The sequence below is a fragment of the Notolabrus celidotus genome, chromosome 22 (genome assembly GCF_009762535.1).
Source record: "Notolabrus celidotus isolate fNotCel1 chromosome 22, fNotCel1.pri, whole genome shotgun sequence".
NCBI lineage: Eukaryota > Metazoa > Chordata > Actinopteri > Labriformes > Labridae > Notolabrus > Notolabrus celidotus.
The window spans coordinates 8,575,729-8,593,820 of record NC_048293.1 but is presented as its reverse complement, the minus strand read 5'-3'; the positions used below and the strand labels follow the sequence as shown (position 1 = coordinate 8,593,820).

At 41.3% G+C, this 18,092-nt stretch overlaps 1 protein-coding gene across 1 annotated transcript in view; it reads left to right on the top strand.

Moving 5' to 3' along the window:
* The window catches only part of luzp1 (leucine zipper protein 1), a 54,557-nt gene that overhangs the window by 20,531 nt on the left and 15,934 nt on the right, over window positions 1-18,092 (top strand). The window contains 11 exon segments of the mRNA XM_034675762.1: window positions 16,686-17,022; window positions 17,146-17,173; window positions 17,176-17,220; window positions 17,223-17,279; window positions 17,282-17,317; window positions 17,320-17,381; window positions 17,383-17,530; window positions 17,533-17,612; window positions 17,615-17,821; window positions 17,823-18,024; window positions 18,027-18,091. Of these exon segments, the coding sequence (XP_034531653.1) occupies window positions 16,891-17,022; window positions 17,146-17,173; window positions 17,176-17,220; window positions 17,223-17,279; window positions 17,282-17,317; window positions 17,320-17,381; window positions 17,383-17,530; window positions 17,533-17,612; window positions 17,615-17,821; window positions 17,823-18,024; window positions 18,027-18,091 (1,062 nt within the window). The 5' untranslated portion in view covers window positions 16,686-16,890.

The following is an 18,092-nucleotide window of genomic DNA, read 5'->3' as shown; positions in this document are numbered from 1 at the left end:
TCTTTTGGAAAAAGAGATGTGCAGGATGAAACAGACAGGGTGACTCGGAGAGGAGCTGAGAGTGGCAGGAGCAGCTTAAAGACTTCTGCTTTCTGTCGATCAGAAGGTACTTACATGATCAAAGCGTCTCTGAGTGCGTCGGGTCTACTTTCTCAGATAAAAGAATGTGAGTCAAGAGGAAAACCCTGACTGAAGGATTTACAGATGACTATGAAGCATACACTTTTTAGAGCTGGAATGATTTGTCAATTGCCAGAAAATGTATCATCAGTCTCTATTCAAGCCATGTTATAACCCAAAACCCTTCGGTCCAGTTTGTCATCAAAGAACTTCATTTCTTGCATCTTTCATCTGACTTGATGATTGATCTTTTGGTCTACAGATGGTCAGGTTGGACTGAGATGGTTCCACCTATGAATAAGGTCACAAAACAATCATATGAAACTGACACTGAGAGTGCTGTGTTGTCAATTCTACGAAAGGTCATCGTTATCGTATCTACATTTTGACCTTAGTACCACTTTCTAATATTTGAAACTAATGAACTATTGCTCTTCAGCACAAACTCACACAAGTAACCTTTTGTAGCTGTTCCATTTCCTCTTTTTGGAGTTAATGTAAAAGTCCTGAATCACATCAGAAGAAAAAAAATGAACTCACTGTCAACTCTCTCGTTCTGATGCGCAAACATCTCACATCATCAGATTCAGTCAGCTCAGTTCTGAATAAGTTCTTCCTCATTTCAAACACAGCTCCGTGTATCACCATTTAGTAAATGTGCTTGTTCTCAAGGTATGTCTCTGTACCAGTGTGTCTCGCTGCTGCTTACAGGAATGTTCTCTTTGTCCTCACCCCCTTCCATCACCCCCTCCCTCCAACTTCCCTCTCTCATCCTTTAAATTTGGTCCAGACTGCAGTCTTAAATCTGGATTCTCTGTGCTTAACCAAACATATGGAATGCTACTGTAATGGAATGCTCCAAGTCTGGACTCTGTGTGTGTGTGTGTGTGTGTGTGTGTGTGTGTGTGTGTGTGTGTGTGTGTGTGTGTGTGTGTGTGTGTGTGTGTGTGTGTGTGTGTGTGTGTGTGTGTGTGTGTGTGTGTGTGTGTGTGTGTGTGTCACCATGCACATGTTTTGCAGCAGATGAGAGCTCCAAGGATGATGATGATTATGATAATGGTGTGTGTGTGTGTGTGTGTGTGTGTGTGTGTGTGCGTGTGCATGTGTGTGTGTGTGTACCAGTGCCTCCCCAGAGAACTGAATAGGTCCTTCTGTTGCCGTGGCCAAACACTGCTTGTCTGCTCATGCATGAGTCTATTGCAAAGCCTCGCAATGCGTCCCATATCTGAGCAGTTAGCTCATTCTTAGCCTGTAGCTTGACTGTGAACGATTTCCTCTACAGTGACTGCATTGTCAGCCCGGCCGCAGGCCTCAGGGATTTGCCAACTGCCAAGCATAACTGTGGCGCAAGATGGCATGAGTGTGTGTGTGTCTTGATAATATGATGACCAGAGGGAGTCATTTTGCACTAACCTTGTGCCCTGTTTGTGTGTTTTGAACCACAGGATGGAGAATTTTGGAAGAAAAGCATAACGTTTGGGGGGACAAAAAGATGCATTGAGAATGTAAGTTCAACTTTTGTGTGTTTAAAGTTTGTTTAAAGCTGATTTATTTCAGCATGTATCTTATCTGCATACATTCAGTGTGTCTTCAGAATTTAGTTGGAATGAAATATAATACCTTTAAACCATAATGTTTTAAATCCAGTATCAAGAATTTTTTTTAATGCTTTTTACACCTTTATTGACAGAGGAGGTGAAAGTGGATAGCGTAGGAAACTGGGAGAGAGTGGGGGAATGACATAGGGCAAAGGGCCGCAGGCTGGAATCGAACCCGGACGCCCTCTATATGGACGCGCAGCTTAAAGGTGCAGTTGGTAGGAATGGGGTAAAAAAAAAATCTTTTCTGGGTTAGGGTTCTGCTGGGTTTGGAAAAAAAGTCATAATACCCAACGGTACAAATCAGTAATTGAAGTAATTTGAGATTATGGTCAAATCTCTGTGTTTTTCAATGCCTTTGTATCAAGCAATGTTATTGTTCCCCTTCGTTCACGTTATCACGAACCAATCAGAGCTACTCTTCGATCCTCTGTCCTGATTGGTCGAGTGATTGCCCCTACTAGGTTCTCATGAATGATTAGGAAGTCGGCACTATTTCGTCATAGAACAAGCACAAGTAGTAGGGGAATTCTGGTGGGGTGGGATAGTGTTGACATTTGAAATCTCTCTCCAAATTGATGTTTATATCACAACTACCAACAGCAGCTTTAACCATTAGGCTAGATCTGCGCCCAAAAAATGTCCATCTATTTTACGTTTATTTTATTTGAAAATATTGTTTTTTTTAATTATCTCACAGGATTAACCATTTGAGATCAAATGTTTATGCAATTAAGAAATAATCCAATTTATTGTTCTATGAATACTTTGATAAAAATGGTTAGCTTAGCATAGCCTAATGTTTACCAAACTATAAAAAAAGCATTTTTCCAGCACCACATGTTCAAAAAACAAATTGGAAACGTACTATTTGTGCATTTAGAAATGAATTATTCTAAAGGTTGCCCCATCTTTCATTTGATTCTGTGAAGAGCTTCTCCAGCTGGAGAGCTGCCTTTCTTGTTCCTTTGAAATGACGACAAGACTCTAGGAAGTCATGCTCCTTCTGTTTGTCTCTAAGACATCACTGCATGAAAATCCCCCTTTAACCTTTATTTTTTACTAGGCCAGCTGTTTCCTCACTCTACCTAACAGCAGGGATATGCTAAGCTAAGCTAGTTGCCTCTGTGCTCCAGCTGTGTTCTGAATACGCAGACATGACAGCGATGTAGATCTTGTGAAATTAGGTAGAAAAAGAAATGTTTACAGCATCGATACTGTTAAAACTCCCTGTCACTTTTCCCTTCTTTTTATTTCTAAACCTCTTTTACTCTTCGTCTCCTCCTCATCCTCCTCCATGACCCCCCACCCACCCCCACCCCCTTGCTTCTTCAGCCCCTCCTCTTCTCTTTGTGAGCCTGTTTCCTGTTGGGCACAAACGACGGCGCCGCAGTTCCTTCCCTGTAGCCTGAAGTCACACAGGAGTGGCACACATACATACATGCAGTACTGTATATGCTGTAACATATGGTTCAATGCACTCAAATGCATAAACATTCATGCTGCTCTGAAGGGTCAGCAGCTGGTGTGTGTGTGCCTGTGTGTATTGTCAGGACAGGTTAGTCAGCAGAGACAGAATATGTGTCACTGTTTTATCACATGTACTCGGCTGTCTGCAGATTAAGGTCAATATGTGGTCAAGGCGTGTTCAGTGTGTCTTCACTGAGCTTCATTTACATGTGTGTATAGTTCCTGATGCTAGCTTACATCCTGCTGGAGCTGAAATAATCCAAAATACTCCGCAACGACTGATGTCCTTGAAAACCGACGTTAAAACAGGAAAAAGCATCCCTCTTCTTGATTTTAAAAGGAATGAGTGTTAGGATTTGCTGGGGTTTTTTTGTGAAGTTATTTATGATAGTTCTAGTAAACAAGGGATCTTTTGTAGGTTTGCAAAATTCCGGGAATTTTCAAATTTGGAAACTTTCCATGGGAATAAACGGGAATAAACCAGGAATTACTAAATTGAAGGTTGGCTCTTAATAAGGGAACTTAAATATAGTTTAGCATAATCCTGACTAAAACAACCAGATTTCATGCAATTACAGTTGAATATCTGTGCTATTCCTCAATTACATTCACATAGCACACTGCTTACTGCAGGGCTATTGAGACCACGCCCCCTACATACACTTTTTATTTGCATGTTGAATCAGACTTTTTTGGGATTTAATTTTTGTTCATTTTTGAATGGGTTGGGTCGGGGGATGAGTAATATTTAACTCAACATTCATGTTTTTGTTCTTCAATGAAAGAATTGATTGTTCAATAAAAAATGTAACACTTGATAAAGTTCTACTTAATTGTATTATTTTGGATGGATGTCTCCTTATAACAAAATAAACATTTATGCTTGGATATGATACCTTACCATTAAATTACCCTCAATTCCCAGTTAATTCCCATTAATTCCCATAATTTCCAATTTGGAATATTTCCAAAATTCCCCAGTTTAACTTCCCATGGACATTTATCAGAAACTTTCCACCCCTTTGCAACCCTAATCTTTTGTAGATATGTTCACATTTAGTTGACTTAAGTTGACTGAACATCACTGGTCTGCAGCAGAATTACTCGTCAGTTAAACAAGTTGTTTCTATTTTGTTACTATAGGCCTGAAATGCGGGTTATATGTTCGTAAGCTGTAGCGCAGCCACCTGCCATTAACTGAGCTGTAGCTCTGGTTCTACAAAAGTGCAATAATGCTCTACTACCCAGATGTAAATAAGCACAGGTGATGGATGACATCTTGTAGCTCAGGTTGGTTTGGCAGTACGCCTATTTAGATTCAGGAAATGGACATTGTTTGGTTTAACTGGCATAAAACCACTCAACTGGAGCAATGAGTAACCAGCATAGGCATGTTGACGATAACCAATAAAGAGAGCAGAAGGCTGGTGGTGCTAGCTCTGCTAACTTTAGCCACACTTGGCACTGTGAAAATGGGACCAATGTGACATTGTTTACTCACAGACTCTGATCCGGTGTTTAGCTATGTTGAATAGATTGTGTCTTCTGAGTGTTTTAATGCCTTAGACTAGTCAGTCGCAATTCAAATATTAAATTAAATTCTATTTCTTCTGTGCATGTGACTTTCTAATGTCAGGATTTTCTTTCTTTCCTTGGGTTTTGGGCTGTTGCTCTGACAAAGACGCATCAATCTAACAAGATAGGAAAAAAATGCCAGTATGCCAATGATCAAGAGTGTTTGTTTCATCTAGCTTAGCATAGCCTAGCTTATCTCAGCTTGGCTTGTGGGAAACAGCGGACCGTTTTTCATCCAAACATCTTTTGTTCAATTTTGTAGTTTTTGCACATTTGGCAGGGTATGAGGCAACAGTTCAACTGTACAAGAACCCCAGTTATTTTTAAAACATTGCTGACATTATATAATGATTCACTTCTTTCTGTTGGAACGCTGCATACTTCTGCTTATTCCCTCTGATTCAGAAATAGTGTTTGAACTCCTGCGCTCTAAAGGTTGTTACAAAGGATCTTGACTCATACCAGAATACATGCTGGTGTTTAAATTCCTGTTAGGTATCCTGCTACCTGTTCAAATATTAACATGCTTGTGAGCCGCTGTATGCATGAGGTAATAAGCAGCTCAGCTGATCAGCTGTTTCCTTGACGTACATACTTTAACTGTTTTGTGTTACATAGAGTAGTAGGACATTGTCTAATAACTGTATTATTCACTACATGTCTTTTCTGGTACAGCTTCATCATTTTACCTCCTGCTACCTCCCCTGCTGTTTCATCTCCTCCTCCCTCCCTCCATCCTGCAGCCAGTGCTGCATTCCTGCTGCAGTAATCCACTCTGCCAGCTACCTGCTCTGCATTCTGTGGACTCACTCCCCACTTTTTTTACTCTCTTTCTCTCTCTCCTCCCTCTCTCTATCTCTCTTTGCTTACCTCACATCATACACATATTTCTCAACACTTAGTCTAGTCATAGCTTTTCTGCCTCTCTGTCTCTGTCCCTTTCTCTCGCCTTTCTATTACTCTATTTTCTGTTTCTTCCTCATCTGAGAGCCACTGAAGTCTCCATTCAGCCGCAGCAGGCTGCTGATGCCAAAGCCCAGGCTGATGAAGCACTGCCAAGCTCTGCCAACCAGGCTGTGTGTGTGTGTGTGTGTGTGTGTGTGTGCTCTGTTTTAGTATGCGAAAGCAGTGAATGAGCAGGATGTCAAGCAGCCAGGCTGAAGGTTTAAAGGCTGTACGTTGAGAGCTCCTGGCGCATCTATGAATCGTCTGTGTATGTAGGCAGTTGTCGTCAGCCATCAGGGGAGCTAAAATGCTCAATCCATCACCAGCGGAGGGTTTTGATGATCGGCTGTCATCGCTCCTCTCTCGGGCACAGTGGAAAGGACATGTAAGTGTAGCAGGAAGGCAGGAGAGCGAAGATGAAGGGCAGGGGAAGGAAATAGAAGAATGCTGCAGCAGAAATGGGGGGTTGGGGCGAAATTTAAAGGTAAAGGTGACATGAAGGAGGGATGACAAGGAAGGGGACTGATGAAGTATATTCATGATATACAGAATGTGCAGTGTTGTTCTTGACCTTTACTCAAGGTCAAAAGTAGAGCTGTGCACATTTTCTTGGGCACACCAAACTTACATATTAGGCACCTTAAGGCTCATGATTTAAGATAAGATATTCCTTTATTCGTCCCACAACGGGGAAATTTAAAGTGTTACAGTAGCAAAGTAGACAGTGCAAAACAATATAAAGTAAACAAGAGCCTATAAATAGGAATTCTTAAAAGGTTATTAGCAATTAGAATTAAAGATGTAAAATAAGCATATCTTACGAACGTGTATACATAACTAAATAAGTAAATTTGCAAATCTTTATAAAACCAGGGATGCGGTGAAAAATGTGCAAAGACTTGTTGCATTTACCTTTAAAACATACACATATCTGTATGAAGAATGGATCATTTGTCAGCTAAAATAAGCGCCAGCTCAGTCAGCTCACAGGCCCCAGATGCTCAGCAGAAGGTTGCTGAATGAACACTGATTTTGAAACTGCTTTATCAGTGTTTTTTCTCGAATGAGAACTAGATTTTTGGAGGAGGTCACTGTTGAAATTTCCAACAAATTTGTCGACTTGTTAACAATCTGAGACCCTGCAGTAGGCTAGCTGCAGCTTATCTCACAGCCAGTCCTCTTGCCGTCAGTTATTGTTGGAGAAACACTTACTTTAACATGAAACTGCTTTAATTAGTGCTTTTGCCAGATATTTTTTGGAAGAGGAGACTCCAACTGTATCGGCAACCTGTAAAAAACTCACAACAATGAGTATCGACTCTTTTTCTTCTCTGATGATGTTACAAATCACTGACTTTTTGGGGCCGCCCTTTAAAGAAAAAACCTAATCGCTGAAGTTGTGGATCAAAACTGAAGTTCCTCCTGTGTATTTTGGGCATGGCTTAATAAAGAAACAGACAAATACAACACCATCATTACATTTAAATAACATTATCATAGGCAGCTGAGATTGTACTATATGATTTCTCTCTGGTACACTGTTCCTCTTGGCCCCTGCAGACTTCAGATTAAGGTCATTCTGTAAACCGTTCATATGGGATGAGTAAAGAACGGATGTACGTTTGTATTTCCCCATAAATCTCACCCCACTGCTCTGATAGCTTGTTAATGCATTTGTGCGCTCAGTAGCACCTGGTGTGTAGTTAAATTTGTCACATTGTCAGTGTCTGCAGACTTGTTGGTTCAAACTCTTCTGCACATGCTTCAAAGTCAGGTTCACTCTTTCAAGCACTTATTTTGTGTCCTCACTAAGGAATAAGTCCCAAGAAGAACAAACCCTTATACTTTGATTCTTTGGCCCAACTTTTCATCAGAGTTCATGGACTATTTTACAGGTTTGAGACAAACATTACAGGATAAAGGTAAATGAGTACAAGGCTAAACTACCTCTGTAATTTCTGTCCTTATCACCTCTCCTCTAACTTTTGCCTGTCTGCCCCGCCTCATTCTGCCTGACTCATACTTATTCACAGACTGTAAATGCCCTGTGTTAACTCAAACAAGTGTCATCATGTTTTGTTGTTTTTATGTCCTCTTATCAGTGTGAAACGATGACACACACACATTCCTTTTCAAGCAGTTCATCGTCTCACACAACAGCACATATCTGCACGCACTCATTCAGGCGTATACAGTGTGTGCTGACGTCTGCTGATACCTGAGAGTGCCTGAACAGCTGTTCAACATATCTTTAAATAGGTGGCTTGTGTTGGTCCTGACAGAAAATGCTGGTTTAATGGGAGGCCAATGAGTTTGTCTTTAGTTGAGTTGTCCAAATGAAGTCCATTGAAGATCTGGAGCTTTGGATTGTGGTATTAGATCTCTATCAAGAGCTTGAGGGACAGGTTGGTTGGTTTGTCTTGTAATTTAAATATTAACCTCTCCATTTCTTCTGAAAGTAAGAACAGTAAGAATCTCTTTCGGTAGTTTTCTTTATTGTCAGGTTAAACAGTCAGACTTTAACTTTAATTTTTTATGGTAATAGCATATATGTAGCCTTGATTCTGCTAGTCTAAAGCATTAGACTTCTTTATACACCTAACCACCAAGTTTTGTTTTTTTAATTGTACTCCTCAGCTCCCCCAGACACTTCCTCAAATGACATCACCAAAGGCAATTTACTGTATAAGACTTTGCAAAGCTTCCCCTGAGCTAAAGCAGGCTTTTAAAAAAAAAAAAATTTCATGCCTGAGTAGCTCCAGAGGTCAGAAGAGACTCAATGTGTAAAATCAGCATATTTCCCAATATATTTCTTGCGTTCAAAATTTGACTAAGGTTTTATTCAAAGTGGGACTTATAAAGTTGTTCTACAGACTTTTCAGGGCATTATGAGACAAACTTTTTAATTCCCACTCTGAGATTGCATGATTATTTTTAATTTGTAGAGAAGTTCTTTTGAGAAGATCCCTTCCCCTCTTTCATCAGCTGTAGTTTTTATCTTATAACAGTGCCTTCATTTCATATTTTATGCCTACCATCTTTGAATTTCATTATAATGCACTATATCAATCATCTAACAGGTTTTTAAGTCAGCTCACATTATTCACGCACATTATTCAGGATATGTATTTCTGTCGTTTCCATCATGAACTCTGAGCTCTCACTCTACTCTCTGATTATTCAATCCATAGGATAGGAAATAACCTCCACACAAACACAATGAAGTCAACAGCGTTTATTGGCCTTTACAGCCTGAAACTCTGTCTTAAAATTACTGGTCATTACATTGTAGTGTCTCCATTGCGTACTATGACATCAAAAGTCCATCTTTTCTCATATTTAAGTCTGACAGATGCTGCTCAGCTCAGACCCAGTTCAGCTAAGTTGCAGTTAAAAAACAACTGCTGCCCTAATCAGGGCCTCACTCCTGTTTGCCCCTGTGTCTTGTGCGCCCTGTTTTATATGTTTACAGTGTCAGTGACCTCTGACCCCAAGCACAGAGGGCAGTGGGCTGAGGACATGCTGGGGTAGAGTTTGGAAATATTTCATGAAGGCAAGTCAGACAGGACGTAAATCTGTATTTACATCAATACCAAGAATATTGCACAACTTTTGTGATTTGGAAGCTCTTGTGCATGTGAGCCAAATACATATTCAGAGTATTTAAATTCATATAGGATAGTATAAACTATGGCTTCTTATAATGCCTAAGACAGTCTGCATTTTTGTGTATAATCTGAATGTGTGGTCAGAGCTGATTGGATCCTCTCAGGAAGTAGACATATTGGCACTTGTGCTGAAATAATCAATCAGTTAATTATCTTGATATTAAGCTGAGACTTTTTTACGAAGAGGTTAATGTTTCAATCAGTAGAACCTTTATTAAATCCTTGCTTCAGGTTTTTTGGACTGAAGATTTAAAAGAGGAAGCACTCTGAGAAATTGGGGCAACATTTTGCAGAGGTTGATGGATAATTAACCAATAATTAACTGAATCAGCACTCAATGCAGACAATCAATTTCATTAGCCCTCATGGACACATCGGCTTAGACCAGCATTAATACAACAGAAAACTACACAACATTTTTAGACTGAATATGTGAGGTATCGATTGGTGTAGATGGTGTGAACAGTGTTGACGTCATCATGGGCCAGAGTTCAAACAAAGAGCCACAATGTTATACTAAAGTGTTTCATCCTCCATCCTGTATCAGCGAGCACCCATCCAACCAGGCCTCTGAATCCCTCTCCGCCTCCACAGTGAGTTAAACCGCGCTTCCATCAGAACTCATTTCATTGTAGTTGCTCTTAATCTCCTTGGCTGCAGCTCTGCCCGAGGGCTACCTAGCAACTGACTAGCTTGTATTTTGGTAGCCGCTGTTATAAGTAGCACATCTAATACCCCTTCCCCTGCTCTGCTTCCCGGTCTACAGCAACAGTTGCTGTTTGATGTAATCCTGTGTTTAGAGCTGATTTCTGATCGAGAACACGCTCCACTTTTCTGTTATGCCACCAAGATCAGGAGCCAGGCTATAAAGCTCTTGGGGCTTTGAGTTTGATTCAACATCTCCAAAGTTACATCTGCAAATGGGGTCATAAACAAACCCGCCAAAAATGTAGTGCATATCTGGAAGCATTACACTGGTGCACAGTAGGCCGCTATAAGTCCTTCTATATCCACTGCACTCTCTACCCCCTCCCTGTATTTTTTCTCTCTCTCATCTTCTTATCATGCCCCCTTGCATAAGCCGAGGGCAGGTTTTAAGCCCCAGCAACAAGACTCTTGATCTAGGCAGAAAGGGGAGGGGAGAGACCTAGAAAAGGCTGTGGGTTACTGGGCTAAGATGAGGAGAGGACCTTATTAACCAGTCCAGCTCTGGAACTCACATTAACAATGATGTTGGCACAAATCTTTGTTGTATGGATCATCTATACACCCTTCACCTTTGACCTCTGTGGCCTGAGGGAGTCAGGGTTATCCCACTTCTTTATTGGAGAAACAAAATGAGATATTGTGATTGAGATTAGGCTTGCAGATTGTCCTGATGGGATAAACACCATGCTGGGAGAAGAGTTCTTACTTTGACATGATTGGCTAAACCAGACAAAGGCAGACTTGTATAATATGTTCAGACTGTTAACAAATAACAGGAAATCCAAAGTGAAGTGTGAGTATTTCCAATCATAGGCAGCCAGTCGTGACGGGAAGACCCTCAAGATAAATAGGACAAAACCGGATCAATTACTCACGTTTTATTTTGTTTTCATCCTGCCTTGAAAGAGAAGAAAATGAGGAGGAAATAATGTCCCGAAGGACATTGGATAATGTTGCTCTTAAAAGCAGACAGGACCTGCTTTGTTGTTTTAATGATATGTGGTTAACTTGCATGTCTTTTCCAATAAACAAACCTATTTTTCTACCAGAGATGACATTTGTTTACCCACAATTTACCACCACATTTCAATGCTTAATCTGTGTGTGGTTATTTCAGCCTTTATGTTTAGGAAATATCCAAGGAGAGGAGGAATCCCTATTCTGTTTCAGCGTGTTCAAATGGACCGACTTCATGACCTTTAGCTCCGTATCTGTTTTATCTACTGAAATGCAACACTGCCCTTCAGCTCTTTACCATTTTTCCAGGAGTGGTGCAAAGCTGAAAGGGTGAAAAAGAGCAGCGAAAAAAGTAACATGACAGCACAGGAAACGACAAACCGAACATTATGGGATGCCGGTTTTCTCTTTCTTGGAAAAACGGAAAAATACAGGCCAAGCATCAGGTCTCCACCATCTTGTGGCTTCCACTGCTGCGCCAGCATCCATCCACTGCAGCCGTCCGTCCTCACACAAACACACACTCAAACATACACAAGGAATTTGTTACACATTCATATACACATACTGGCAGTAACCCCCTGCATGAAGATGCGGTTGAGGCATTTTGATTGGACTTGGGCCCTTTATTAACTACCGTTTATGAGGCAGAAGAGCTTCAAACCAAGAAAATCCAACCAAACGTCAAGTGCAAGAGAGAGGGGGAATTTTTTCTTTCTTTCCTTCTCGCTTTCATGGAGAGAACAGAATGTACTTAAGGCAACAGGCAGGCAGGAAGAGAGTGGCTAAAGCCCTAATGATATGGTGTATGATTGTAACCTTGGTTGTGTGAATATGTGTGTGAGTGTGTGTTTGAGAGGGAGAGCGAGCAGAGTGGCTTCAACAAAGTTTTACTTCCAAGTCAGGTTGGCGCTTTTGGCGGAGGACAAAATGAGACCCCTCTGTTTTTTTAATGCTTTGACCCTCACCTCCTCATCTGCATCGTTGTCCACCTTGGTCATTGCATCGTCATCTGTTACTGAATACAAACTTTCCCTCTTTGAATATAAAACACCTATGCATCTAAGTCCCTCACTACTTCAAAAATGAACTTATAGAAGTTTAAATCATTTTTATCCAGTTGTTGTGTGACCAGTTTAACACCAATCTACACCACCTACAGCAATGGAAAGCAATGGCAGAACCTTTTCAGAGCTGCTGATTTAAACATCTCTATATTTGTTTCTGCAGTAAACACAACAACAGTAATAACAGATGCAGTTTTAACACTTGCACTTCCACTTAAATATCTTCAATATTTAAGATAAGGGATAATGTATAGTTAGTAGGTAGTTAAGGGAAATAGAATCCCGACAGGATGAGACAAGACCCTTGTCAGATTAGTCAGAAAGCCGGGTAATAAACTCCTATATCCTCCTCTCCTTTAAGTATCTAACAAAATATGCTCACATTGATAATACATTTGTAATTTGCAGCATCAAATAATCAGCTACATGTTGCTCCCTCTCAATCTGGCGTGTATGAACACCACATAAGCTGTGAAACACCTTTGTTTGATGACACACACATTGTCATCAATATTTTCTAGACACAAACTGCTTTTACTATTATTAATTTGCTGAGAGGAGGCTCAGATTTAACAGTTATGGTTTTTAGTCATTAGGGTGGTAGTAACCCAAAATGGGCCTCAAAGCAAATTCTAATAAAGCCTCATTGCCTCTTATATCTTTGTGTTGTATGTATGCCAAAATGTGTGAGACTAAATGCACTAAGTAAGTAATATTACATTGTAATAATGCATTTTAATGAATGTGTATTAATGAAGGCAATGCCTGAAGGACTGTGTTAATTTAATTTTAACATTTTTGTGGTGCAGCTTGAAAATGTTACACTAGTTAAATAACCACATAGTGGATTGGTCCACCCAAGAGTCTAAGGCCCAAGGGCAAATCCCAGCTCTGATTGGGTGACAATCCAGCCTTGCATCGTGGTAATAACCACAGAGGCTCATAGAGATTCAGGTAGAGGTTGTGTAAAGCTAAGTGTATTATGGAAGCCTTCACTCTCACTGCCAATCAACAGTCTAGGTGCTGATATGTCATATACTTTCATATCCTATAGCTTTCCAAAAGATCCCAGAATCAAACCAAGTTGATATTCAGGGTTCTGTTTGTAGCTGTTTTGAGTTCGTATGGGGTTGTGGATTTTTTTTTAAAAAGTTATAAAAACCAAGATGATACTCTTCTACAGACTTGGGTCAGATAGTTCCAGTGTTCACTCACGTATGTCACGCATCTGGGGTAGTTTACCTTTTGCAAAGACATGACAAGTATCTGTTAAGAAATATTGGCTTCAAATTGTCCTTGGCCATTCAAATCTTTATGGCAGACTGGAAACAAACCACAATGCAATAACTGTTTCAATATAATTCTTTGGGCATTGGCCAGAAACTTAGACGATACCCTGAACAAGCGTATTGGCTTCTGCAAAGAGAATAGGAATAGGGATGATGGGATTGATAAGATACAATCAGATGCGATATGATACGAAACAATACAAACAATGTCATACTTTACGATGTGAAACATGACAATGTGATACAATATGATGTGATACAAATAAAATTTGCTACGATATTATGCGATATGACAAAATACAATATTATGTGATACGAAACGATACGATGCGATGATGTGATACGATGCAATGTGATATGACTCGATGTCATAAGATACAATACTTTCTTGTGATAACAACCAAGAGTTAATTTCATAACCACCACCTCAAGGACTGATGAAGTAGTGACACAAGGAGTCAAATCTGGAAGGGGAAATGAGTGCTGTATGATTGCAAGTCAAAATATTGATACTGGTGCCAGTGATAGTATTATTGTATCGCACAAGTCAGGATGATGATTTTCAGCTGTACTGATATTTTGTCCTGCCTGTCATAGCGAAGGCATGGGAGAGCTTGTCTGTGCCCTGGTTGTGAGCACACGAGGCAGAGGGAGGGACTGCAGTGCCCTTGTAGTCCATCAGTAGGAATGCGTCTGCATAAAAGGGGTTCAGTTTCCCTGTCTCACAGCTCCTACCCCCCTCCAGGTTTTTGTTTAACAGTGCACAGAACAGGGATTTAAAACGTGGTTTAACTCCAGCTTATTTTGAATACCTCTGCATCTCTCCTCCTGCCATTCTTCCTTCCCTTCCTTCTCCACATTTTGAAGACCCGTTCTCAGACAAACAGCTCGACACCTATAACTTCTCCTGCCAAAGTCTTAAAAAAGTTGTTGAAAGTCAAAGAAAATAAAAGGAGAACAAGTGTTTATGAACACTCACATGTAAATTCATGATCTTAGACTAATTTCTGTTATCCTCCAATCCTCCATCATTTTAATTTTTTCTCTCCTCCTCTCCATCTCACCCACTGTCCCTCTAACTCCTCCTATCTTGGCCCTGAATGAAACTAATGAGATCTCAGCCCTGTGATAAGGCGAGTCAGGTATGTTGATTGGTTTGGCAGAGGCGGGCCTTGCCAGAGTCGCTTTGCACGCACCGCCGCCCCTTAAAAGTGCCCACTTGGCCTTGTTGGTGTGCGTGTCTGTGAGAGATGGAGAGGAGAGATGAGGGAGGGAGGTAAGAGCTGCAAAGAAATAAAGGAAGAATGAAAGGAAGGGTAGGCAACTTGCCAAGACAGGAGTAGCTGGACCTAGGGATACACCGATTTTAACCAAGACGGGGATACGCCAAAGCTGCAATCCGAGTTTTTAAAGTTCAGAAACCTAAGAGGAAGCAAAACTACCCAAAGATAACCAGTAATATCGGTAATAGCAATATAATGAGACAGGATTTGAAGGGCTTTTCATTTGAACAGGGTTAGAGTCAGGGCCACCCAAATTGGAAATTACTTCTAGTTTTGGTTTCCAAGGAATCCACTTTTCTCTCTGGACACACTGACAGTGGTTACTGTTTCTCTTTGTTGCATAGTGCAGTGTGAGGAGCTGTCATGAAGAACAGACTGTTGTTATTTTAAAAATGTTGTGGCGGTATTATTCTCACTGTATTTTTCATCCACTGGGAGCAGCATCAGTCAGGATAGGTTTGGATCGAAGCTACCACCTCACCTCTCTGACACGGGAAGAAAAATCGCTCTACAACTCGCTTAACAAAGCCACAGCTGGGCAAAGCTGACGCAAAACAAAGCAACTTTATTGAGTAAGGTGTTTTGGCACGCAAGTGGACAGCAACGCTAGTAGTTTTTTCTCCAAAATTCCTCTCCATTTGTCTTGTTCCCTTCTCTGTCCTCAATCCATGCTACTCACGGCATTTCCTTTAAGTCTGGCTCTCCACTGAGAGGATTACCAAACCACTAGACCTCATGAAAGAAAAGAATAATTAAAATGTTACAGCTAAACGCTTTGATATCACATTGTGCTTTTTCATTAAGTAACTGCTGCCATATTGACTTTCAAGGCTTATTGCTTTGCTTTATGTTTAAGAAGCCATTTAATGAATTGTGGGAGCGTGGTTTGTACTTTTCACACCAAATCAAACGACATGAACAATTATGAAGCTTAGCTGGAGCAAACCATAATAGCAAGTTATACCTTGTTGTATATTACACCAGAGTTCTTGTAGATAAAACGATTGAGGTATTTTACTGCATGGGTTAACGCAGTAAAAGTTATTTACTGTTGAAGAATATGACTGTCGTCCCAGTGTGTAGTGGGTTTTAGCAGACAGGCGATCTTTGAACATGGTGCTGCAGACATGGGGAAAGAGGAGGCAAGGAGCCGGGAGGGGGGGTCGATAAGTGATGATGTGTGCAGATGTTGTGTCCTACCCTTAGGTCGATATTCCCCTGCGGTCATTGAGGGGAAGCTCAGCAGAATGAGGGGGGGGTGGGGGAGGGGGAGTAATAGGATTTAGAGGGATAGAAAAGGCTGCTCCCTGAATCATGCATGAGACAGACAGTAGGTTTATGGAGGACATGCCAACACGGATATCAATACGCCTCTGTTCTCATCACATTATAAGAAGCCCACAGTTTGCAAGTTGCACATGAGACGGGCTGTAGAAACATACATTTGATCAATAGCCAAACAAACCACCTTTTTATCAAGTCATCTCCATGTTACCATGAATTGTGTAGTGTTGTGACAGGGCCTTTTGATGAAGTAGTTGCCACGGTGATGGTAATGCATATGTGCAGATGAGGGCATGTGAAGGCAGACAGTGTTATTGAGATATGCTGATGTAAGCAGAAGTAGGCAGGCGAGCAAAACTCAATGATGGTTACAACTTTGTAACAGGAAGAAGACAAATTGTGTGCATGTGTTTATGTCTTTGTGTGTCTTGGTATGCCAGCCTGTGCAGGCATGTTGGTTTTTTCTGTGGTGGTTCAGTGACAAAAGGAAGACAGGCACACAGTGTATTATGTCTGCTTCATGAACATGGATAATAAATCTTCCCATCAGTTGTGTGTATTTTATAAAAAGGAAAGGATTTGGCCTCATTTGGTCTCTTGCCACGGTTTGTGTGACAGGCATTCCTCTTCCTTGCTTACTGAGCTACCTTTTGAGAATGTAAATGACTGTCATTGACAAATTAGAGATGACTAAGTGTTATTTCCTCTCTCCCTCCCACAGATGACAGATTCCTCTGCTAAACATCACTCTTGAGGGAGCTTCACAGACTTAAAGGGACAAGTCACAACAACAAGGACTAAAGAGAAACTCTGAAAGGACCGGAAGGAATTTGATGCTACCAACAAACAAATGTGGACCCCAAACTTTGTGATCAAATAATCCTAGCAACAACACAAACTCAACAGATCAACAGAATTTCCTCGCCATGTCGGACCATAAAGACATGACAAATCGCCACCTGCGGCACAAGCTGCAGAGTCTCGGCAGAAGACTGGATGAACTGGAAGAAGCAACCAACAAGCTGCAGAAAGCTGAGGATGAGCTACTTGACCTGCAGGTAAAGATCGATTCACTTCTCATAGTTTGTTTGTTAGTATTCATGTCAGATGCAATGAGTTGAAGAGAAGTCAATCCTTTGAAAAGATTAATGTCTGGTTGAAACTCTCTTTCCTCTCTACAGGACAAAGTCATCCAGGCAGAAGGAAGCAACTATCCCTTCTCGGTGATGTGGAAGTCTTAAGGAAATGTCTCCTAAAGATCAGGGTAAAGATGAGGAGGTACGGAAAGCTGAGGACCTCTGCCGCACAGTCAGGGAGAACTGGAAGAGGAAGAAACCCTTACGCAGGACCTCAAGCTGAGATTGAACGTCTACAACGGAGGATGGTGATGAACTGGAAAAAACTGGAAGAAGCTTTTGGGGAAAAGCAAGTCTGACTGCAGCCAGCTCTGCCTGAGCCTCAACGAGGAGAAGAACTGACGAAGAAGCTCTCATCGGAGCTGGAGGCGTCTCAGAGCACGTCTGAAGGAGGTTGAAGGGTCTGAGTCAAAGCTGGACAAAGCAGAGCAGGCTTGGCTCTGGAGTTTGAGAAGCTCAAAGGATTTACCTTGACTTTTGTGAACGAGCGTAAGAGGCTTCTTGAAAAGCAGAGAGGAAGACGAGAAGGACCATTCTGAAGTTGACTGAAAAATTGGAGCACCAGAAGAATCGCCTCGGCCTGTCAGCAGACCCTGGTCGTCCAGATTTCATTAGGTCACGAATTGAGGATGAGCTGTCATCCACAGGGATCCTCACGAGTAAACTGGTAGGTCGAAAGAAGAGCCTTGACTACTTGAAGACGCCCCGGCGACACATAGGTTCTTGTGAACAAATCAGAGAATGAGAAGAACAGCGGTCTTGAAGGTTCGCAGGAGGAAGACAATAAAGTAAAGGAGCTGACCCAGGAAGTAGAGAGGTTGAGAACCGCCTGAAGCAGCTTGAGATAGTGGAAGAGGAATCTAAAGAACTCAGAGTCCAAAAATGGGGAACTTCATGAGAAGTTCCAAATGGAACGAAATCGGACTCGCAACTAAATGAGCAAGTGGAACAGCTAAGGACACAGCTCTGTGGAAAGGGCGGCATTGGAAGAA